The following is a 25,099-nucleotide window of genomic DNA, read 5'->3' on the forward strand; positions in this document are numbered from 1 at the left end:
AACTCACAAACAAACGCGGAAAACGGCTGAAGGAGGAGAAGAAACAGATTTAGTGGTGGATTTACAGAGAAGGAAGGACTTTTTAAGAAAAGCTTGCAGGGTCGACCATGGTATGATGCAGGCAGCCATGGTAAGGGTTAGGGTAATGTGTGTATGTGTGTGTGTGTGTGTGTGTGTGTGTTTACTATAGTCCCCGCCGGTGTTCCTGTTCTGGTAGAGCTTGGCTGGGATGTGTGACAGAGAGCCTGAGTGTGGTTCAGTTCCATTTTTTTACGTGCTTTCGTGTTGTATAAGAACATCTGACAGGTTGTTGTTATGTAACGCTGTTGCCATTGTGTGTGTGTGTGTGTGTGTGTGTGTGTGTGCGTGTGTGTGTGCGCGTGTGTAGTCTATGGACTTTAATGTTTGTTTAGGGCACTAAATGGCAACGTAAGACGTCATGTGGCCAATACAATCAAATTTTGTAACAAGAAACAAGCCAGGGTGGACAAAGGGGGGGGAAAATCAGCCCACAGAAGCAACTTCAAATTTTTCACGTTTGTCTTATTCATGCCACCCAACACATGACGCCCCGGGATGCTTAAATCAAACACAAAAAAGTCCATAATATTTTTGGCTGCCACCTTATCATGTAGCAGCCAAATCTATGGAGCCCTGTGAAGTACAAAAGCTTTTTTGAGGCGCCCCACTTCACACAAGAGTGTGAAGTGGAGCCCCTCCTATGCACAGCTTTGTGTGCATGTCTGTCTGTCTGTCTGTCTGTCTGTCTGTCTGTATGAGCTCATATGATTGGCTGAGCACGGTATGATGATAAGAGCGCCCCTCAATTCACACAAGTGTGATATTTCTTTATTGATCTTTATTCATTTTGGATGGTACTGTACATTTGTTGGATGATAGGTCTACTCTACAGAGACAGACATCTGGACAGAAAGAAAAGTGCTGTGGATCCTCACTTTTCGCATTGAAGACAGAGAAAGACTGGAAAGAGAGGGTGAAGTGATTAAACATATTCTTGATGTCAAACAAGCTTTTAGTTCCCCATGATGCTCCATTCTGTCATATATTCCTGTCTTCTTCTGCAACTCTTTCCTCTTGTCCGTCTTCATTTTACACTTTCTTCTTGTAACTCTCCAGGTTAGCCAATATCCAGCCAGAGGGAACAAGGATGGTAGCAAACATGACAGTCAACGCAAAGCCCTGTTCCACAGCAGTAAGTTTGTGCTTTGCAGGTTTTTCTGTTAAATTGGCCCTGGGGACCATCTGAGTCCTCACTGCACTCCTCAGCAGCCGAGCAGAAGCAGACAGAGCAGACATACTGGCGGCTCAATGCGGGTATTGACTCCTAAAAGGACTCAGTATGGCAGGGTTCTTGTTGATGATCGCTCGGTATCTGGTACATAGTAAATGTCGCTCTCCGAGTGTGCTTTTAAGCAGACTTGCTGTAACACATCACTTCTTCTATGTCACTCTTGCCCAAATATGGATTCGTCCAAATATGGAGTACCACTTCAGTCTTGCCCAAACTGGGGGTCCATGACGTCCGACTTTTGACACCTATTTACATTTCCGTTGCAGATGATGCCGTATCACGCCTTTTTAACCCATTCTGACCGGGAACCCGTTTTGGTGTCAGCATCGTGTTATGCTTTAGCTATTGAAAAATAGCAGATCTACAAGCTCATAGCGCGCCACCGAGTGGCGCGCTACGAGCTTGTAGGTCTGCTATTTTTGAAAAATCGAAGAACGACTGACATTTTTTAGAATCTGATCTCAGGTCAGAACGGGTTCATCAGACCAGTGTGTGTCCCAGTGGAAACCTCGTATGAATCTGATCTCAGGTCAGAATGGGTTAATATCAATTGATTATGGTGGTCAGCTGCGTCCATGTTTCCCCATGTTACACTCACATTTCGATCCGTTGAAAAAAACCGTCTCAAACCGGAAATGAAAAATCCGCTGGCTTATGCTTTCTATGAGGACAGGGGGACACAGCAACTTAGAACGTAAATGTCTCGGAATCACTTTTTAGACCAAAAACAACTTGATTTGCGTCTGATTTGTCTATCTATTCTAAACGATAGTATTTTGCTCATAAAAAGTTTGTTTTGGGTGGATTAGATGACAGTCGTGGGAAATAGCAGATTGTACTTCCCGACTCAGTGGTTTCCGGCCAAAAGGGCTTTCAAGTTAAGAGTATCCTCATTCACAATGCATTTGTGGCAGCGAGCCCTCCACCAGATGGCGCTGTGACGCTGGATGAGTTCATTACTATACAGTAAGTACTAGCCCGAAATTGCATAACATTTTGTATATTTCTAATTTCTTATACTGATCTCTCATGATATGATGCACGTTCCTCAGCCGCCTGTGTGTGTGTGTGTGTGTGTGTGTGTGTGTGTGTGTGTGTGCGCGTGCACGACTGTGTGTGTGTGTGACTGTGTGTGTGTGTGTGTGTGTGTGTGCGCACACGTGCGCACGTGCATACCGGTGTGACGGTGTCATTCTTCAGGGCAGAGTTATACTGCAGCTCTGAGCGTAGAGGCTCTCCACTGGGGAAGGTGAGGAGGGGAGACTTGGTAGCAATCTCACAAACTCCCTCATACCACTCCTCTGGCCACAGTCCTGACAGACAGACAGAGAGACACACAAAAACAAACACACGCACAGAGACCGACAAACAGGGAGAACATTCCTTATCATGCAAATTATGAAGCTTAAATCCTAATTTATACCTCATGCTGGTGAAAATAACAGATTTTCTTTTGGGCAAGCAATACGGCCATATGACAATGTATAAATTAGACTTAATATAAAGCATCAATGTGTACATTAAAGGCGTCACTAACCCACTTTATTTTTGAAATATCGTTGCTGTTGGAAGGAAACTCCATTTTTGATGTTTTTGATTTTTTTTTGCATAAATAAATCAGTGCTACCCTTTACATCTGTGTTGCGTCGAAAATAATGAACCAATGTAAAGTAGTAAAACACGCTTTGGAGAAAGCAAACGCCACTAACTCCACCACCTCTCCCCCTCTCATGCAAGTAATTGACAATATAAAGTCACAACACCAACTGTTGACGAGGCAGTATTGCTTTGTTTTCAAAATATAATATATAATTTTCTTATTTCCTGAAAAATGTATATTTTACATTTCTTGAAATTTGGAGTTAGGTGGTTTCTTCCCGACAGCAGAGAAATACAAATTGGTGTGTGGCACTGCATGGATTGTTAAAACTGAGGAATTCAATAAGATGACTTACCACTTCCCTCGACCGCAAAGCCCATCACCACAGAGTACAACCAGAAGTCACGGAACAGCTTCTGGAGGCGGGGCTTGGCCTCTTTGATTGGCGGAAGGCGTCTGGTCAGCTGTGGGTTGAGGAAAAAGGAGAAGCAGCGAGATGAACAATCAAGCATCTTCAAATATCCATCTCACACTGCACTATGAGATTCCAAAAGGAGAGTGAAACAACAATCAAGACCATTGATTGCACAATATGTATGTGACAACATACAAAAAAAAAGATATTGATTAAAAGACTTTTGACAATTAACCAAATATTCTGGAGGGATGAAGTGATTTGGGAAGAGTTCAAGTTCTCAGTTAGTCACAGCACTTTTTGTCCGATGTTTGATCTGGCCTATTTGTTCAGGAGGAGCTTGCATCAAAGTTCAGTTGCCATGCTCAACTCCTTGCTCATAGATCTGCACACAGAACCAATACAACATTTCCTGCCTACGCACAACAACCACAAGGTAAGCCATTTCACATTAAATACAGTATATACAGTCCCAAACAAAAGTATTGGAAAACAAGGTCAATTCTTATTGTAAGCTGACAGATATGACAGATATGAAATTCATTTTAATTATAGCAATTTTTTGTATCTACTGTATATCTATATCAACTTTTCATCCAATCAATGTGTAGGTGAGCAATACTAGAACATGTGACTAACAGGTGTTTCTTGTTGCCCAGATGTGTCCAGGTGATTAAACAATAAATAGTTCTTAATGTCTTACTCTTTTGGCCTTGGACTTTGCCCGTTTAGACTGTATTTGTTAGAAAACATAAACCAACGTGAAGACTTGGGAGCTGCCTTTAGGAGAAAAACAAGCCACTTTGAAGCTTAGAAAAGAGGGGACATGGATCAGAGCCATTGCACTAGCATTGCGTATAGCTTGTACAACAACTTGGAATTTCCTGAAAAAGAAAGCAACAGCTGATGTACATTGAATAGGTCGACCAAGGACAACAACAGATATTGATCACAGAAACATTGTGAGAGCTGTGAAGAAACTCCCCAAAACATCAGACAGTGACATCACAGAAAACGGGCTGTAGTAAAAGCCTGGAAGAGTGCCTCAAAAACATTGGTTATATTAATTTGTAGGAAGCTTAATGAAGTCATTGGATATGCTACCAAATACTAAATGTTAGAGTCAGTACTTAATTTATTTCCAGATGCCATTTCTATTTTTAACTTGTCATTCAAATTTCAGTATCATGTTAATCTTACTTTTCCAATTTGGGGTTCAAAGTTTGAGATATATTATCAAGCTAGTCATTTCCATTGAGGGCCAGTTACTCTGTCGTTCTCTGATTCAGTCTCTGTTCTTGCCCATCTCCTTTCAGGATGTGGCTCATCAAAGTCTCCTATATGTTGTGCCTCCTGGCCAGTCCAGCCTTAGCTGGGATAAAAGACCTGGCCACTCACTTTACTGAGCCTGACCCGGACCCCAGAAGCCAGGCAGGGGTGACAGACATGGAGGCCATCCCCTTGGACTTCCATAAAGAGAACACTGTGACCAACGACCTTCCTTTTGACGGCTTTGAGGATGAAGACTATCTTGATTTTGATATGCTTTTGGCTGAGGACACTGATGAGGATAAGTAAGTGACATGTTAAAATACACATCTACGGTAATATCCAATATACTGCTATTGGATCATTTATGCACTACTAAAATGCAGCATCTTAAAACATTATTTTAAAACGTAATAATGTTTTAAATGTAACATACAAGTGGATGATACAATCATGCAACTGTTTTTCAGAGAAGGTGACACAATAGATGAGATTGCCACCCCGGCTCCGGAAATCGACATATTTGCTGAGCCCTCCGACCCCAAGATCCGCCGTGCCAGACTCCTACGGCTGTTCCACAGCCGCTCGCGGCTCCAGCGAATAAACATCATCAATGCCCGCTTTGGTTTTAGCCTGTACCGGAGCCTCCGTAACCACGTTAACCAGACTGACAACATCCTGCTGGCCCCGGCGGGCATCTCTATTGCTATGGCGATGATGTCGATGGGAGCGGGGCCCAGAACCCATGACCAGATCTACAAATCTATGGGATTTGCCGATTTTGTCAACGCCAGCCGTCACTATGACAACATGACTGTGCACAAGCTTTTCAGGAAGCTGACACACCGTCTATTCCGGAGGAACTTTGGTTACACACTGCGCTCGGTGAACGACCTCTACGTGAAGAAAGAGGTTGCACTGAAAGATTCTTTCCGTGCGGACACAAAGGCTTATTATTTTGCCGAGCCACAGTCAGTGGACTTCGGAGACCCAGCCTTTCTGAACAAGGCCAACCGTCGTATCCTAAGGCTGACCAAAGGACTGATCAAAGAGCCACTTAAGAGTGTGGACCCAAACATGGTGCTGATGCTGCTCAACTATCTGTACTTCAAAGGTAAGCAGTAAGCACAAGTTGGAAATTGGACCAGTATTGAGTTTTGTTGTTGTTTCATTGTAGTTGCAAACTATTCAAAACAGGAAACAGTCGGTCATCAGTAGACCAGTTGTTTGGTTACTCACAGAACATCAAATGTCCCTTACTTTCATGAAACAGGTACATGGGAGCAAAAGTTCCCCAAAGAAATGACTTACTACCGCAACTTCCGTGTGAACGAGAGGACAAACGTACGCGTGCCAATGATGACCAACAAGGGGAACTACATGGCTGCGGCCGACCACGAACTAGAGTGTGACATCCTGCAGGTGGGTGGTCTCAAACTGATGGTAGACCATTGTATGGGTATATTGCATCTTTCTGAAGTCTCTCTCCAAGTTCATTATAGCCAACAGAAATGATCAGTGTACAGTAAAATAAACTGTCTTGATCTCAGCTCCCGTACGCAGGAAACATCAGCATGCTCATCGCACTTCCCAGGAAAATCTCCGACATGAGGAAATTGGAGCAGGAGATCTCCCCCACTGTGGTCAACAAGTGGCTAAACAACATGACAAACAGGTCAGCAGGACACTGTACTGAACTATTATATGACCACATACATACATAACATTTTGAGAGAAGGGTCCATGGTGAGGCAAATCGCTCCATGAAGATGGTATGGTATAACTGAGATCCTGAGTCCTTGGCATTAACAGATCGAAAATAGACATATATTCTGACTTAAGGCTGGGCGATATATCATTATTATATCAATATTGTGATGAGACTAGATATCATCTGGGATTTTGAATATGGTAATATTGTGATATCAAGCATAAGTTATAACTTAGTTATATGTACACTTAGGTATTACTGCTGATCACATTGTGTAAATATTTTGTGAAAGCACCATTAGTCATCTCCACAATATCGCTATGAAGCAAGGTATTTGGTATTACATTATCAAAAATATCATAATATTAGATTTTGTCCAATTATGTCTATTCTGTCTCTTCCTCTGCTAGGACTCGTGAAGTGGTGTTCCCCAAATTTAAATTGGAGCAGAATTATAACCTCATTGACAATCTGAAGGAGATGGGTCTGACAGACATGTTTGAGCAGAATGGAGACTTCACTGGGATATCCACAGAAAAGATCGGCATTAATTTGGTAGGTATAGTTAACTCTAAATCAACCAATTCTCTCAATAAATCATAACCAAATCAAATGAGAACTGTTAAAAACAGAAAGTCAGTGGATCATTCACAAGTTGTCCATCGATGGTTGTGAATCGCAGCCATGGATGGACACCTTGTCCATTTCTTAATGTGAATCCATCAAACACGTCTCCCCATTGTGTGCCCATCCAGCTGAAACACCAGGGGACCATCACGGTGAACGAGGAGGGGACAGAGGCCGCGGCACTGACCCAGGTGGGTTTCATGCCACTCTCCTCTCAGATCCGCTTCGTGGTGGACAGGCCCTTCCTCTTCCTCATCTACGAGCACCGCACAGAGTGCCTTGTTTTCATGGGCCGGGTGGCCGACCCCTCGCAAAACTAAAGTCTGTCACGATTAGGACATTTTACATGACCATTAATTGTGTCACACAAATAATTGAGATTAATGATTGAATTGTGTTTCTGTCGTTGAAACACTGGAACATATGAATACAAAATACATTTCCGTTTGGCATTTAGGCTTTGAAGTTTGACAAATAACCTAAATATACCATCAATATCGTCTAAAAAAAACATTAATGGTGGGAATTGCCAATCTGCAAGCTCACAACGCATCACAGATCTATTTCCACTGTTTTTGAAAATGTGCGAAATAATTGCGATTATCGCAAATAATTACGATTAGGCGATTATTATGTAATAATTGTGACAGGCCTACCCATCCGTATCATCATCACATGCACTTTTATGTCTAAAGACTTTTCATTAATACTTTTCCTCTTTTACATAGAAATGGTCTCTGTAAATATTTGGCTGAGTGAGTCCGAAAATGCTTCTTATTTGCTATCTGTTAATGTTCCTCTCTAGCTATGAGGCCAGTATACTAAAATCCTGATCTTTTATGTCTGCAAGAGCACTTATGTTGCAATGTGACTCTGTAATCAATGTAATATTAGGGGTGTAATGATACATTTTAACCGCGATACGATACGTATCACGATAAATGGACGATATTGGTTCATTATGGCGATACGATACGATTCAATGGTTTGAAATCGATACAGTAACTATTTAGCAAATACATTAAATATGTGTGAAACTTGTAAAACTTGTAGATAGTGCAGGTTTTTTAAAGGAAAGATTTATTATTATGGATATAAACGAGTAAACACAGTGAATAGATGGACATTGTATTCGAACACATTATGGACAAACCCACGCCTTAACATGACACAGAGAATACACACATTTATCGATAGACCAATTGTAGCTATATGGAATGGAAAAATAATTAAACCCAACTTTATATTTTTTTCTTCTTAAAATTGCTATATGCAATGCACACATGGCATTGATCAAATATATTATTTACATTGCAAAACGATTTGATACAGATTATCACCAATTTAAACAATACGATATTTGCCATTTACATTTCGATATACTTTTTTAAATTAAAATTCGATAGTTACTATATCGTTACACCCCTATAATATATGTAATATAAACAATGCGAGTAGAGAAAGAGGTTAAGATCCACTAGAACAAACATTTGTTTTGTTACAGACATTCTGAAAGAACAATTTGTGTACTTGGCCTTTTTGATGGAAATACTATTTTCATCATTCAACTGATTTAAATCAGCAATGAACACTCTTCTGTACACATTATGCACAGAACTAATGTTAACTTACTATAGAAATGTGTTGTCACTTGTCATACAATGTATCTAATAAAAACTTTACAAAAAAGGGAGAAAAAGATCAGCAACCCTATGACACCGATGCTGTGTACACCAGCGGGGAGGGTAAATATTTGTCCATGGAGTTAAATAATAACTAAGAGCCCAGATTCACCATTAACCACTCAGGCCCCTTTTCCACCGGTTGGTTCCCAGTGGGAACCGGTTCAGTTCTTTTTGGTTTTTAGTCCATGAGCCAGAGCTCCAAAATTGAAACATTAATTATGAATTGAGTGTGCAAAACCAATCTATGTTAGATTGTTATCACCATTAAACTTCCCCAATTGAGTACTTACACGAAGACAATGATTTATTGTATTACAAATTTTACATTTTTAAATATGCAAATGAGGCATTATGTAGGATAATATGCAAAATAATCAAAAATATGAAAAAGGTACTACTGTGGAAGGGTTATCATGTATTAATTTACTTGTATTGATCCTATAAACAATTTAATATAGGGTATAGTTTGCCCACCAATTTTGGAGCTCTGGCTCATGGACTAAAAACCAAAAAGAACTGAACCGGTTCCCATTGGGAACCAACTGGTGGAAAAGGGGTCTCAGATTCTCAGAACAGTGTTGTATTTCAACACAAAGCACACAAAAATAAAATTTTAGGGGGCGAGGGGTGGTTACCTACACTCCTACAGTAAACATATACAATTCCTACTTACCACAGCAATGACAGGGATGAGGACACCAAGGTTTCCAGCACTACTTGATGCCTGAGAGATTACATAAAGACAGCGAAGGAATCAGAAATGACATTCAGTAGTACATGCATGCATGCATGTAATGCTAAGACCCCCAGTTACAAATGGAACCAAGTTCATTTGTACACTGTATCACTCTCTGAGTTACAGATCTAAAAGGGCCCATTTGTTTTTCTAACTATCAATTATTAACTAGGGACCCCTGGAAACCAGGGGTGTTGATAACTAGCGTACTACGCTACAGTATACCTTAAGGGCTGGCCCTTTGTCTGAGGCCCTCTCACTGGCCCTCTTTCCTTCCAGGCCCAGCTGGACAAACAACTCCAGCAGGTTCACCATCAGCTCGTCCACCAGTGGCTCCACCTGCAGGTTGGCTGCGATATTGGCCAGGGCATTTATCACAGCCAGGGAGCAGTGCCTTAGAGGGAAAGAGACACACACCGTTTAGCACATAACAGTACATCATGTTAGTTAGTTAGTATCAACAGTATTTCTGCTCATACTATTACTATATCATATCCTGACCTGTAGCCATGGTCTCTGTAGTCTTTAGTGGCCGAATAAACCACCGAGCTGGCCTTCACACTGATCTGCTGGAAAAGATTCCACACCTCCTGATAGATGTATTGCTGAAGGGAAGCAAAAGGGAAGTGGTAAGACTGTGTGTGTGTGTGTGTGTGTGTGTGTGCGTGTGCGTGTGCGTGTGCGTGTGCGTGTGCGTGTGCGTGTGCGTGTGCGTGTGTGTGTGTGTGCGCGCGCGCGAGCGCCCCCACAAAACTCACGTTTCCGGTGATAACCATGCAACCCAGCTGGTCTATGATGAGCACGTCCAGCGGCGAGGTTGGCTGGCAGAACTTCTGCTGGAGGATCTGCAAGATGGGTTCCATGACCTTGGGCGTGTCCCTCAGAGCCACAGCGATGTGACCCAGCCCTCTGATGGTGTGGTCGGGAATCAGATGGGCCTCCCTGTGGCAGGAAAAAGGGGCTTTTGTAGAGTGACTCCCAATCAATGTCAAATGTGGACATTGATTAGAATTCCGAGGGTGACTATACAGGTTTATTTTGGTCTAAAAGAGAGAAAGAGATGTCACTCACTTGTCATTCTCCTGTGAGATGTAGAGACGATTGGACAAACTGGCCAGAAAGGCCTCCACTATCACAGGATCCATGGTCAGACCGGCCTTGAGACATCTGAGAGAGGTGGAGATTGAGATCAGCTAATACTTGATTTGAAAATAATCAATTAAAAACAGTTGCTAATGTTAGTGTGAAGTAGTGGTGAGAAACATGGTGTAGAATTATGGAGGGACAGACAGTAGGCTGACAGGAATTGGGGAGAGAGATGGGGGGGAAAACATGCAGTAAAGGCCGTCGGGATCAGGAGTCGAACCCGCGGCACACTGCCAGACTGGATTACCAGACTGAGCCATGGCCCAGGAATTTATTGACCAAACATCAATACTGTTGCAATCCAACTCTCATCTGATCTGCCATATTACACAATTAGTTTAATGCAAACAAGTTACAGACCAAAAAGATACCAACAACCTGATGGAGATGGGGAGATGACTCTGGGGAATCTGGGGCCGTCAAAAAACAATTTGTTGATGCTAAACGTGTCATTTTGTTTCCGACAGACAGAATATTTTTAATTTGCGTCCAACCTGCAGATGTTGTCGATGGAGATGTCTCTCAGTTGCTCATACATGGAAGGCTGATCCTTCCTGTTGGTGAGGATGTTGAAGGTTGGCTGGCAGTGCTCGTTGGTTACGTTGATCCTGATTTCTCCGGTACCTTTATAACAAAAAGCACAGCATGTGAAGGACAGAAACACATTACAGTTCAAAATGAGAGACAGGCATGTTTTATAGAAGCATCACTTTATGAATCTACGAAGCATCTCATGTTTAACCAGTGTTGGGTGTAACGGCGCTATTAATAACGGCGTTATGTAAGGGACTACTTTTATTGGTAACGGAATAAAGTAACTTGTTAGTTTTGCAATTTAGTAGTTAGTTCCTTAGTTACATTTCCAACAAAGTAATCCCGTTACTATAATGTGTCCCTGTTCATTCTGTTGGCAAGATTTAAAAATAATAAAGCCCCGATCTGTCTGCAGAGTTTATTTCTCCTGCCTTCTGTCCTGTGTGATTTATCCTTCCAAGCCACTTAAGAAATAAAAGTATTGTTACAAGCAGCTTTTATTTTGAAGAGGAAGTTGTTTCGGTTGTAGCCAGTTAACATGACAGTGGTAGTGGTGCCGGGTGGTAGTGGAATAATAAAAACAACACGCTTTTAGCCAAAGTTCATAAAAACCGCATGCGTCTATGACTTAAACAATGTAGGCTAAACACTTTGGAATTATGTTAAACATGGTATATCCTCCGTGGCGGCGTCATTAGGTGAGTACTAGTAAATGAATTGTTAAGTTTCATAGTATCATTCATCATCAACAGGCTGTTGTTGATGATGCCCCCCAAAATGAACAGGTTATACAGCCTAGGATTCTCATTATGTTACTGTCACTGCCTGCAAGAATGGCCGGCGTGCCATTTCTTATAAACTATCTAATTCATACGTGGGTCGTCGTGGGTCCACGTGGAGTTGTTATTGTTGTTCATGGGCCACGGTGCGCGGCGTGGAGAGGGCATCAGAGCGCAGCGCAACAGCCTAGTATGGTATTGTCTGTACTCTCTGCACTATAGCTCTTTCTGTCCAGTCCTACGTGTATAGGCTGGCGATTGTGGCGACTTATATTCGTTAATAAAGAGAGCTGTAAAGGGGATATTGTCTATGGTCAGTTCATGCATGTGTATCATTCTCGTTTTTAACCGGGCCGTGATAATGCGGCGCATTGACGGTAGGCAGTAGGGCTAATACAATGTAACCAACTTGCGCAAGCATAAAAAAATGGGTTTTAATTGTCTGGTAACGGAAAATAACGGAAAATAATCTAACTTGTTACTTTTCTCAGAAGGTAATCTGTAACGGTAAGGGATTCTTTTTATGGGCAGTAATCCAGTAACCTAACGACGTTACTTTAGAAAGTAACGATGCCCAACACTGTGTTTAACTACACTTTTCGGGCATGTCATTATACAACATTTCAATTATTCCATTTCTTTATTAAATTTCCCCTCATTGCAACAAGCTTGTAGATCAGCTATTTCTGTTTTCCTCTTTTTTAACTGTTTTTAACTGTTAAGTGTTGCCGGGATCTCCGCTTTTTTCTACAGCTATTTATGTCATTTGTCATATGAAGGCGTATATAGGGCTTAACCCATTTAGACCTGAGGCCAATTCTAAAAACACCTTCTAAAACATAACCTAAACTAGGTTTTTCTGAAAACCTTCACATTTTTATTTCTATATGAGACACAGAGGCAGCTCCCGGCATGAAAGGTATAACAATGTATAGGTTACACCAGGTCTAAATGGGTTGTTAAAGATATCAAAGTGTTGCATTCTGCGAGGCACTGCAGTGCAATCAATAATGTGAATTGCATTTCGATTTGTCCCTGTGTCTGCCACCGTTCGGTCAATGAATGCCATGTTCTGAACAATAGAATTGGGCCACAGATGTGACGCGGACACACTGTCATGGATGGTGATTCGACTGTACATCCGACCAGCCACGAGAGAAATGTTCTGGGCTATTTCTGTCAGATATGGGATCTGGTCAATTGCACCGTTGTTACAGTATGGAATCGTCTAGATAAAAAATAATTAAATGTTAAACGCATGCATCCACTCACATCTTATGCATTAAAATAATGAGATAAATTATTGTAGGGCTACAATTGTACAATGGTTGATTTTGTAGTTTAAGTACCGGTAATTCATTCACATTAGTGACAACTGACTCAAATTTGTGGACAGTCCCACAATTATGAGCAATTGTTCAGTACTGTTCCGTTGGTCCCAAAAACCCTAGTTTGGAATTAGTCCTAATAGAGTTTGTAGCCTACAGTAGCCTCCCAATGGGACCAAATAGACGACTCCATTTGGTTGCATTTAGACTGGTTAAATTTAACACTAGTCTACAGGTCAATTTAGTTTTATTGAAATGAACTCTATTTTAATGTGACAGATGCACACCAATGTGGGGCGTGGGGGTGGTTATACCTGTGCTGTATTGGCTGTGGTATTTGTAGAGCTTTATCAGAACAGGGGAGGGGACCACCAGGAAATCTCTGAGAGAGGTACTGGCAGAGTGGGCCACGACTGGAAACCTTTCACACAGACGCCCAAGTCCCTGAGAAATGAAACACGTAATGAAAACTGTTCAAATAGATATGGAAAAACAATACAATCAGATTTATCAGGTTGTTTATCAGGTTGCTCAGGAGTGTGAGCGTGCGTGCGTGTGTATAGAATGTGTAAAACCACATGCAAAATTGTCAAAGATGTCTAGATTATACTAGTTACTACATTTGAGTAGACTTCATGAGTCATGATACCACTAACCAAGGTCAGGGTTCATGATTGCATTTGCATTGATTAAGTGATTTATTTTAATTTTTTATCTTGAAATACTTGAAGTTGTCCAGAACCGCCACAAAAGGCCTCTGCCCGGGCTCTGAACAGGGCCCCTGGCCAGGCTCCATACCGTATATGGAGCTGGCCTGTTTTGACATCACAACACTCCATATGTGGGCATGCCTGACACAGAACGATAGTTACGTATGTAACTACGGTTCTATGAGTCCCGAATGACCGCCAGAGGCGGTGCTTTAAGCATGAATATGTCCTTCGCGCATGCGTCGTCGAGTGTTGTATACAAACAAAGTCAATTTTGACCCCGTGATGACCCGAAGTAGTCTATATCTTCCGGTAGTCTGCAGGGGATCAGTCTCTACAGAATTTTCTCGCGCGAATACGAGGATTCTGAGTGACAGAGTGCCTCTGGCGGTCATTCGGGACTCATAGAACCGTAGTTACATACGTAACTATCGTTCTATTTCGTCCCTGCTGACCGCCAGAGGCGGTGCTTTAAGCATGAATGACTTATGCCAGCCAAGTCACGAGGGATCCTGATCACAAACCATAAGGAGTAGGCTTGGAGGACTCTCGTAAGAGGACCACGTCCAGCGGGTGGGGAGTGGCAACACTCACCCAGCGGAACATAGACAACTCGCTGTGATGCCCATGAGGCAGCGGCACAGATACATTCCAGGGGTACTTCCCTCGGGGCAGCCCATGATGTGGGGACGCTCCCGTTAAGAGTGGCACCTCACGCCAAATGGTAAGGTACGATCACTCGCCCCATAAACGTGGTTGATGGCATCCACAATAGTGTGGGGCGGGCGCTGTCTGGAGAGAGCGCTACCTTTGAAAGGGCCATCGTCACAACGGAACAGCCATTCTGACCGCCGAAAGCATTCGGCAGGTCTAACAAGCGGCTCTCAGGGCCCACACTGGGCGCAATAGTTCCCGCTCGTCCATCCACTCTCCTGGTGGAGGGTAAAACTATGCTAGCCGTATAGGCTGGTTGAGGTGTGTATGTGACAGCACCCTCAGGAGGAACACTGTTCGGCCACAGAGACACTCAGGCCGTCTGAGCTTTGCTTCGGACGCAAGTCACTAACAGACTTACAGCAATATTGATTCTAGCATATCAACATGATATTGCCCCTACTTATGCTTTTTTAGAGTAGGAGATCGGCCCTTGTCTAGGAGGGACTGCGGAACTCCAGACAGGTAGGCAGGGCAGCGCACTAGGTCTTTGCTCTGGCCTCAGTTGGAAATAGGTTCCATCGGTTATCGTACAGTAGCCTGATGGATGTCATGGATGTCACCCTTGAATTCAGGGTGGCATGCCTGGCTGGTTCCACACAGCGGTTCAGGGCCGCCAGTGGCCAAGCGCACAGTTGGGGGCGTTAAGCATTTGAATGCCGTATCCGACCGCCTCCCAGTTGGGGAGACCTCTGTCGGGGAGACGCCATGGCGTCCTCCGACTGGGTCTGTTCAGCAGAGGAGACCAAGTACTTCTTGGCTGGGGGGGGGGGGGGGGGGGGGCAACCAGCAGTATGGTGTGACCCTCCTAAATAACTCTGAGGCGCTGGTCGTATCAGAGAGGCAGTGGCAAGGCATATGCAGTGCCTCTGGCAGTGCGCATTTAAAAGGATAGTGCCCTGTGGGCGGTGGTCTGCTTAGGGCCATGTGTGTCAGGAACGATGTAGGTCGTTCCGTTCATACTGGCTATGTGGCAGGAAGCCTAAGAAGTCCAGCAGGCTGACAGCCATTTGTGGGGTTCAGGTTCTATGAAACCGTCGGACCCTTGCGTCCTGGCCCGGTGGGCTGGGTGTCTCCGTTAGGGAGAACCAGGGAGGTTAGTGAGGTCCAGGGTGAGGAGGTCCACCTCCGCTCTGCCGGGGTAGCCTCTGATTAGTGTTCCCCACCACTGGATGGGGTACCGCTCCCCTCATGGAAGCTTTCGATGGGAGGGAGAGCCTACCATGTAGTCCCGCTCTCCACTCAGACAACTTGCCTATAGGCTGATCGGGCGGGGAGGCTGCCCAAGTCAGGAGGGGGTCCATAGACACCTACAGCAGCCAAGCAAACGTGGCCCTGCCCGATGACTTACGACTTACGTGATACACGATCGAGGTGTTGCCCGAACGTATGAGAATGTGCTCGCCTCTCCTGTACGGCAGGAAGTGCTGTAGAGCGGAGCACACCACTTGCCGCTCCAGCACATTGCCGTGTTCGGCCCAGTAGACTGGCACGGACTTCATAGACCTGTTGGGTCCCATCAGATTCAAGACATGTCGACACCCGTCTGTCTTGCGTCACAAGGAAGTATGTAGATCGGACTTCCCTTAGTGTGACTGAGGATATACAGCCTCTGTTGCACCCTTGGGCAGGAGGACACCTCACTCCTGGTCTGATAGTAGGGCTCTCGTCATGTTGCTGATAATGGCCAATTTGACCCGCCGGATATGGGGGGCTGGCGTCAGAAGGCGCTGCACAGCCCGGAAAGTCACAGTCAGGTCCCTGCGTGGGACGCCAGGGAACACGCTGGCCTCTAGTGTGGGCCGGCGGTGATACGCGAGCTCCGAGGGCAGTCAAGATGATTTCATCAATGTTGGAGCTCGGCCCTTTGGGAGGCGTGATGTGTCATAGGCCTGCAAGCTGCAGCCTGGTCTTCCCCACCTGGATGGTTCGCTCCAGCGCTTCTCGCCCGGCTGAACCACCTAGTGCTCCTGGCTCCTCAGGGAGACTACGGAGAGTTGGCCTAGTCTCATCAGTCAAGCTTGACTGTGAAAACCCGGCTTGGCGACGGGCTGGAGATACGATGGACATCAGCCGTCCGCGCTCTGAGGACATGACGCCAATGCCTCCAGTGATACACCAAAGGTGGCTGAGCCAGTATTAACGTTGCCACTATTAGGTGTGAAAAGGAGGCCCCAGTGAGCAGGTTGCCTGTGCTCCTGTACTGGGGTCGAGGTCACCTAGCGTTCTGCCGCCGGGCCTCGCTGGAGAACACCATGAGGGATGCAGTGACAGGCTTGGTGGCTGGCATGTAACCCAGGCCAGCCCTTATCGCCTTGTGCGTTCCAATCTATTAAAGTGTCAAGTCGTAACGGGTTGTCTCAGGACACTTTTTCCAATCAGGGCAGGGCTGCCAGGATTTCACCATCGGTATAGAGATGGGAGAAGGCCCTGATCGTCCGCCCGGCAGGCCTGTAGCTGACTCAGGTACAGGCGTGGGGGACGGCGAAGGCAGCAAAGCCGCGTCTGCAGAAGGCGCTTGGAGGAGCCGACTGCCTGCTTTAGTATGCGTTCCACGGCTATGCGCATGAGCTGAGAAGTGGGAGGCTGGCTCTGATGCCTGGGAGGCACTGCCTTCTGCATCTTCCTCATAGTCATGGAAGTGCATAGCTTAAGCTGTCGGGGAGAGCACATCAACCTCGAGTCAGCTGTGGCATCAGAGAGGGAGGCGCTTCGGCACCCTCCGAGGTGCCTAGGTGTCATCCGAAGTGAGCATGGACCTCATGTGGGCCAACTCCGCAGATAGCTGAGCCCTCTCGGATCTGCTGTAGCCAGCGGTCAGACCTTTTCCTCCTGGCACACGGGGCAGGACCAAGGTCGGCTCAGAGCTGAAGGAGAGCTTCACACGAGGTACAAAAGTGGGAGCTCTCCATTGTGGTGGCACCGGTTACTCTGGACCGGCCGGTGCGCACAAGTCCCAACTAGTCCAGGGCGCGGACGCTGCTGTTTGCTAGGTGTTGGCCGTATGCTGGGGGGAGGAGGCGCGTACGCTGCCTGTACCAGCAGAGGCTTTCGAGGTACAAAAGTGGGAACTTTCCGTTGTGGTGGCACCGGTTCCTTTGGGCCGGCCGGTGCACACCAGTCCCAACTAGCCCAGGGCGCGGACGCTACTGGTTGCTAGGGGTGGGGCCGTATGCTGTAGGAAGGGAGCGCGGACGCTGCCTGTACCAGCAGAGGCTTTAACTTAGATCGGCATCTAATGACTTAATCGAAAAACTGAATGCTGCTATACCTGCCGCAGCATGCATTTACGTTTTATGCAAATGCTCATTGTAGCACTTTGAGATTCAACCAGATGTAAAGTGCATCATAGAAACGGCACACAAATGTTGCTGTTAGATAGACTGTGCGACCTGCATGGTCGCGGTGGGGGAGGGGAGCTCGTACGCTACCTGTACCCCCGGCGGAGGCTTACTTATAAATAATGATAATAAAGTAGCCTCCAGTCAAGGTTTAGACGCTGCTATGTAGCAGCTGTAGTGTTCCTATGTGAACGCTTATCCCAGCACTATGACATTTATCCAAACTCCAAGTGCATTATTATTAGTGTGGTTGCCAAGGGCAACCAGACTATTGTAATTTATGTTTGCTAGTCCAGAGCGAAACAAAAGACACTTCCAATACACTAGTCAAGTGTGCACTACTACGCATTCATGCTGGGAGGAGGGAGCACTAACGCTGCCTACCCCAGCCAGAAGTTTGGTTAAATAAACCGACACAAGCTAGTTTTGGAGAAAAGGCTACAACCGATAGCTCCACAAATAGGGGCCACCTGCCGAAGGAAGGGAGCGCGTACGCTGCCTGTATCAGCTGCAGCTAAGAACAGAACAAGCTATACACCGATAGCTGTTAATAAATGCTTGAGCTAACAAACATTAGTAGTAAGTAACATCAAGCTGGCCGTATGCTGGAGGAGCGGAGCGCATACGCTGCCTGCCCTGTACCAGCTGGGCCAACAAACAGTAAAGCAAGCTATACACAGATAGCTTTTTTTTATCTTAGATAGTATAATAAGCGCTTGGGCTACAACTACAGGTAGCAGCGCCAGTTAGAGATCTATGCTGGAGACCAGCTGGGCTACAAAAACAAGACAAGCTATAGCCTGTTCATAAACAGCTTTAACTTTAAACTACTGGTAGCTGCTGTGAGCTACGCTGGCAGCAGCGCCAGATACCCTGTGCTGGGGACCAGCTGGGTTAATGGGACCTACAGGTGGACAAACCAAGTTGCACCCACTGTATATGCAAAAAAAACTGTTAATGGAGCTTTGGGCTCCAGACATAATAATAAACTTTATTTATATAGCACATTTTCATACATAAAATGTAACTCAAAGTGCTTCACATTAAAATAAGATACAAAATAATACTGTATAATAATACATACTGGTAGCAGCTTCAGCTAGGCCCACTGCTGGGGGCCAGCTGGGTTAACAACCAGACAGGCTATGTACACCAATAGCTATTTAGCTACAGACTATACTGGTAGCAACATCAATACCCTGGGAGGACGCAGGTAGTTGCTCCTGTACCGGGCTAATAATAACAACAAGAATACAAGCTATTCGCAAAGCAGTTAAGCTTGAATGCTGCCAATATCGGTATATGGCTTTGGCCAGCAAGGCTTGTCAAACAGAAAATGCCGGTTAGCCTTAACTAACTTAAGTCATAAGTTATATGCCGACTGCTGAGAGAATGTAGCGACAATGCTTGACATCAGCAGGGGCTAACCAAAGCTTGAAAGTAGCGTGTTTATCAAACGAAGGTAATATGACAGTGTTCTTATCCTTCGGCAAGTCTTATAGTCACTTATACCTCCCAATGTATGAATGAATGAATCATTGTAAAGCGCTTTGAGCACTTGGGAAAAACGCTATAATAATGCAATTAATTATTATTATTATTATAATAATAAGCGCTAGCGTTCACAGTCGAACAAAACTTGTATGCAGAGCAGGGAGGCGGCGCGAACGCAGCCTATACTCACAAGGGGTTATGCCATGATAAAATATATCATATGATTTGAACGTCTGTTAGCGTTCGCAGTCGAACAAGCCTCGTCTGCAGAGCAGGGAGGCGGCGCAAACGCAGCCTATACTCACAAAAGGTTATGCCATGATAAAATATATCATATCATTTGGACGTCTGTTTAGCGGGGATAGCACCACTTAAACGATAACGTACCTTTTGTCCGAGGGGGGTTAGCCTTCCTTACCGGCGAGAGAGATTGGACGCTCCTGCGTCCACGTGAATCCGCGAAATAAACTCCATTCATCGAGGAGATAGAAAACCATAGTCGCAGTTCCTGGAGGGCGAACAAACGCTACTCCGACTGGCAGTCACGCCGTCACAGAACTACCGGCGACCAGGTACAGGCACCGTAGCTGCATATTGTATTGCATAGCAATACCTCGCAACCCAGTGCAAATTTCTCACCACGACGCGCGAGAAAAATTAGAGACTGATCCCCTGCAGACTACCGGAAGATATAGACTACTTCGGGTCATCACGGGGTCAAAATTGACTTTGTTTGTATACAACACTCGACGACGCATGCGCGAAGGACATATTCATGCTTAAAGCACCGCCTCTGGCGGTCAGCAGGGACGAAATAGAACTCCATATATAGGAATAAATGGAGACAGGAGATGGTTGGAACGGGTACTCTGACACGGGTACAACGGGTATTGCATAGCTGGGTGGGGCGTGGATCTCCAACTTCCATCGCTACTGACTTGGTGTTCTACAGCCGGGCACTAGTCTAGTATGTACAAATCTAGGATCGGCGAGGCCCAAGCAGGTGCCACACGACAATCCGTTACCATGGAGAGGGACAGCCCACAGGTGAGTACAGGTGGAATAATTTTCCATGATAAAAATAACATTCTTATACAAATCTATAAATACTTGAAACCTACCGTCCCTATTCTGGCGCTCACATCCAGCGATAATAGCAGATCTACAACCTCACAGCGGGTCGCAACACAAAGCGTTGTGAGCTTGTAGAGCAGCTAATTTCTGGCAAAGATATTTAGTGTAGAGTGAAAGCAGGAGGGTGGCCTAGTATAGAGCCCTTGGTAAACTAAGTATACTAGTCCTTACCCGTTCAAAAATATGATCACCAAAAGAGTGTGGTTAATGCGATTTAATAGATCATATCATTGATGATACCTGTATTTTGAGATCTACTCAGTCTGGGGCTGGGGGTAACTTGTTAAGGGATGAAGTTGGGAAGTTGGGTCCTATGAAGAATAACATTGGGTCATCTTTGAATAGTCTCATGAAATAATTGTGGTCCAAAAATAAACAAACTGTCTCTGTGATATCGGTAAAGAAAGAAAAGCACGTGCGCTTCCTCAGGAAACTGCCCTTGGTTAAGGCAGTGGGTGCTCAGCTTTGAGAATAACTTACCGGTAACTCATAAACCAACTAAGTGGAAAAAAATAAAAGATGCAAGACTGTCTCAGATGCAATTTCTCATGTTTATTTGAGAACGCTGACACGTTTTACACCTGTGTGAACCGAGTGGTGCAACCTCTCTCTCTCTCTCTCTCTCAACACGGACATTGCTTGTTGTAGGAGTGGTTGCACCACTCAAAAGAACTTGACCCAGGCACGATGTGTAAATTACACCAGACTCCGGTGCTCTATCTACTGGGTTTCCTTGGTATGAAAGGTGTATTATACAAACAAAATAGACTTGATGGTGTTGTCACATACCTGCAGGCAACAGATGAGAAGGGGCATGTGGGCTATGATGACTTTACTGGAAGTTTTAGACTGCAGCTTCTCTGACAGCTTGGTACACAAATTCTCTGCTCCTATAAACATACAGGTGGGAAGGGTACAACAGATACAATGACTGCTAAACAAACAATAACCAATGCAGCTAGCACCCATCTTATCTCAACATGTGCACATATTTAGGGCTTAGCAATAATTGTAAAACAACATTTTTGTTTGACAAAAACTATTCAATTTTTTGTTTAAATATTATTTATTAGTCTGATTTACCACAACTTCAGTTTTTTCAACCAAGGTTCATGTTTTAGGTTGTTATTAGAGAAAGTAAAAGATGAGTGTTTTTCATTTATTTGTTTTCATTTACTGCTTTCTTTCGTTATAGCGATTTCAACATTCTACAGTGATTTCTTTATTAATATTTACTATAGTCCTACTAGACCCAAGAAATTAAATCTGGCCACAAAAGATCAGTATGGGTAAATAATATAATAAAGAAATCGCTGTAAAAACATGTTTATACTGTACACATGTTTAATGTTTGTCTTTAGTTCAAATTTTGTTTTGTAAACGCATTGACAATGAAGGGAAAATTTACGTCATAATGTGTCGTTTACGTCATATTGTCTCTTTATTGTTAATGGCGTTTAATGTTTGTGTTGGCACCGTTTGTTTTACATCACCATTAGGTGATGTAATGGTAACTCTAACATGAGTTAGACTTTAATATATTAGCGCCCCTCACTTCACACAGGTGTGATTTTCTTTAAACAGATACATATTTAGCCACTTGCTCGAATGCCCCCTGTAAAATAAAAAAAATCACGAAGATTGCTAAATAACCTAAAACATGAACCTTGGTTGAAAAAAAACAACTAAAGTTGTCCTTTAAGCTCTACTTTATAATACTTTTATTTTATTATTGAAATTGATTAATTTTCATAATCAATTAGATCAAATGTAATAACTGTTGCACCCCTATACACGCGGCTCAATTCGCTCTGGGCTACAACGGCTTACCCTGCTCATCTTTGACGGCCCACACCATGAGGTCCACGCACGCAGCGTTGGCTTGACAACGCAGCTTGAGGGGGCTAGGTTCCCCCGGCAACCCGCCCGTGTCATGTAGGACGCGCTGCAGCTCCGACTGGCTGCTGCTGAACTGCTCCAGGACAAAATCGTGCACTTCACGCGCAAATGCCGTCTGCAAGGCTGCGCAGACAGGGAGAGAGGCACACACACACAATGGTACAATGTCCACTTGACAGGTTAGAAAATACAGTAGAGCATTTGGCCAGTCCAGCGATTCACCCTTTTGGGTGAAACGGAACATTACTCATTACTCACCTTTCAAGTAGTACAGTGTATCTCTCAGCATTTTGAACATACAGACATAGATAGGATCACTGAAGGTTTTGTAGTAGAAGTTGATTCCAGCATTGGACTGAAACATCAATCAAAGGAGACGTGTCAGAAATATTAGTAAGTAAAAAGTAAGTAATACTTTTCACAAATTCACCTCGTATAGACGTGGGTAATATATTAGTGGTAATATCAAATTGTAAAGTAAAATCGCCCACCTCTATGACTTCCAACATGGTCGTATCCAGTGTTTTTAGAAACGAGTCTGTGACAAAACTCTTTACCTGCACAGCAACAAGACAACACACATACAACTATTGATCGTGTTCTTTATAATCACCTGCACAGCGACAACAAACATCCATTAGTGTTTAGGGCTGCTATCAATTATTTAGCTTTTTCAATTAATCTACTAACCGAGAAGTGGTTATATAAAAAGAAAATGTATAGAAGGAGCTAATGAGTGTTCCTGCTGTGATGTGTACAATTTAGGCATTTAGCAGACGCTCTTAATCCAGATCGATTTACATCAAATACATAAAAATAGTGATCAAGAATCATATGTAAGCTAAGAACCTAACAATGGAATATCTATATAATGAAACTGCGTAAAAATTGTTTATGCGTGCATTAAGTTGAGCCTTTGCTTACGCCTGTAAGGTCGTCAATGCTAGGGCTAGGGCAAGTGCTACGGTCTAAGGAGTCTGAAGAGGTAGGATTTCAGACTACGGAGGTGTAGCGTGCTATTGTACCATGCTGAGGAGCTGTCTGAGTTGGTCGACCGGCACTTCCATCTCACCCTCCCCTCCTCCCATGCAGAGAGGAGACATGGAGAAACAGGAGCTGACGGTGGAGAAGTAGAAGTCAGGATCTACCGTGCTGGAAGGGAAGTAGGCACCTGGAAACAAAAGGGGGAATGGTCTGGGTCTGATCTGCATGAAGTGATGGTTAAACGTAACCCTTCTTTAAAACAATGATTACCGGTATTTACCTTTTGAATTCCATGGAACCCCAGTTTGACATGCATTAGGTCACAATCGCCCATCTGATACAAAATATATTTTATCTCTGGGACCCCAATCCACACTGTAAAATCCTAAATTAATTTGGCTTTGAGAGTATACTGTACTAATTGAGTTGTAAGACTCACAAAGGTCTATTGGGTTCTAATATCAATTTAGCTGGTGACACCCTGGAACCGCCTCAAGGTCCCCTAACCCTAAAAAGTGTCCCCTAAAAAGTGCAGAAAATATATGGATGTAGACTCTGGGATTATGTAAAATCCCTAATCACGCACGCGCACACACACACACACACACACACACACACACACACACACACACGCACACACACACTTCAAACTAGAAAAAGTGCCCCTCGGGGCACAGGTCTCCACCAGGCCAGCTCAGGTTGTGGCCTCCTGGTGGCGCTATAATAGGCCAATGTGAAAAGGGTGCCATTTGTTCTTACACCATTGATGGCAATTGGATGATTTGAGGCATTTTGTTCCAAAAAAGTGTTTTGCAAAAATCCACCTGTTGGTGGCGCTGTAACAGGCAATGTAAAATGGGTGGGATATATTCCTCAGCCTAGTAGGAAAGTATGTGAAAGATTTCACGTAAATTGCACGCTGCGTTCATGATTTGAGGCTTTTTGTTTCAAAAGGGCCAATCCTGCAAACTTTGAAAGCCAATGTTAGCCAATTAGGATGGAATATGAAATATCGGACAGTTCCGTCTTGAGCACATGACTATAATAATATCTGGGACTTATATAGCGCTTTTCTAATACCCAAAGACACTATAGAGATAGTGTGTAACGTTTTGCGGGATTTTTGGACAGAATCTGGAGTAGTAATATAAAAGAATGTGTTTTTCCAAAGTTGGCCTCCTGGTGGCACTATAACAGGCCGTTCTGGAAGATTTGGGGAATAGGTTCATCTTGGCATCCAGGGAGTGTGTGTGCAAAATTTGGCATCGACCAGGTTAACGGTGCCGGAGATTAGCTGTTCACAGACGGACGGACGGACACACGGACGGACGGACGGACATAGTGCAAAACATACTCTCTCCCCAGGCCTTCGGCCTGGTGGAGACAATTAAGCTCAGAGTAGGCTGTTGTTTTTACCTTCAAAGTAGTGTGGACCGGGAGCTGTAGGGGAGCAGGGGGAGAGCCCTCCAGGATCAGAACTGACCTGTGATGAACAGATCAACTCAACCATCATCATAAATCATAAACTACATAATCATCAAAGGTGTGATTGTCTTGGGCATTGGCGAGTGGGTAGAGACTAGGCCATCTGGGAATCAGAAGGTTGCCGGTTCAACCCTTGGCTTGCCCAGTCTAGGCATCAAAGTGTCCCCGAGAGAGAGACACTTAACCCATAACAGCT

The 25,099-nt window shown here is 44.4% G+C and overlaps 3 protein-coding genes across 4 annotated transcripts in view; 2 read left to right on the plus strand and 1 right to left on the minus strand.

Moving 5' to 3' along the window:
- Positions 1 to 25,099, minus strand: part of pi4kab (phosphatidylinositol 4-kinase, catalytic, alpha b) — a 60,444-nt gene that overhangs the window by 31,131 nt on the left and 4,214 nt on the right. For both annotated transcript variants that reach the window (XR_013964275.1, XM_080766752.1), the window contains exons 7-21: positions 24,835 to 24,901; positions 23,460 to 23,605; positions 22,926 to 22,991; positions 22,693 to 22,789; positions 22,366 to 22,557; positions 21,325 to 21,425; positions 13,457 to 13,586; positions 10,996 to 11,125; positions 10,427 to 10,522; positions 10,114 to 10,297; positions 9,857 to 9,960; positions 9,581 to 9,749; positions 9,293 to 9,343; positions 3,268 to 3,376; positions 2,489 to 2,625 (exon numbers count right to left, since the gene is read on the minus strand). Coding sequence is in view for 1 of the 2 variants with exons in the window: in XM_080766752.1 (XP_080622878.1) it covers positions 2,489 to 2,625; positions 3,268 to 3,376; positions 9,293 to 9,343; positions 9,581 to 9,749; positions 9,857 to 9,960; positions 10,114 to 10,297; positions 10,427 to 10,522; positions 10,996 to 11,125; positions 13,457 to 13,586; positions 21,325 to 21,425; positions 22,366 to 22,557; positions 22,693 to 22,789; positions 22,926 to 22,991; positions 23,460 to 23,605; positions 24,835 to 24,901 (1,779 nt within the window). In the remaining variant the exon portion in view is untranslated. The remainder of the gene's footprint in view (positions 1 to 2,488; positions 2,626 to 3,267; positions 3,377 to 9,292; positions 9,344 to 9,580; positions 9,750 to 9,856; positions 9,961 to 10,113; positions 10,298 to 10,426; positions 10,523 to 10,995; positions 11,126 to 13,456; positions 13,587 to 21,324; positions 21,426 to 22,365; positions 22,558 to 22,692; positions 22,790 to 22,925; positions 22,992 to 23,459; positions 23,606 to 24,834; positions 24,902 to 25,099) is intronic.
- polb (polymerase (DNA directed), beta) overlaps positions 1 to 25,099 on the plus strand; it is a 205,665-nt gene that overhangs the window by 8,624 nt on the left and 171,942 nt on the right. The gene's annotated exons all lie outside the window — the stretch shown is intronic.
- serpind1 (serpin peptidase inhibitor, clade D (heparin cofactor), member 1) lies at positions 3,452 to 7,254 on the plus strand (the record flags this gene model as incomplete). The annotated part of the gene is made up of 8 exons (XM_080767048.1): positions 3,452 to 3,506; positions 3,987 to 3,996; positions 4,644 to 4,901; positions 5,067 to 5,710; positions 5,870 to 6,018; positions 6,147 to 6,271; positions 6,718 to 6,862; positions 7,063 to 7,254. The coding sequence occupies 8 exons, from the start codon at positions 3,452 to 3,454 to the stop codon at positions 7,252 to 7,254; spliced, it is 1,578 nt and encodes a 525-aa protein (XP_080623174.1).

This window comes from Protomyctophum bolini (assembly GCF_963924005.1).
Source record: "Protomyctophum bolini genome assembly, chromosome: 6".
In the NCBI taxonomy this organism is placed as follows: Eukaryota; Metazoa; Chordata; class Actinopteri; order Myctophiformes; family Myctophidae; genus Protomyctophum; species Protomyctophum bolini.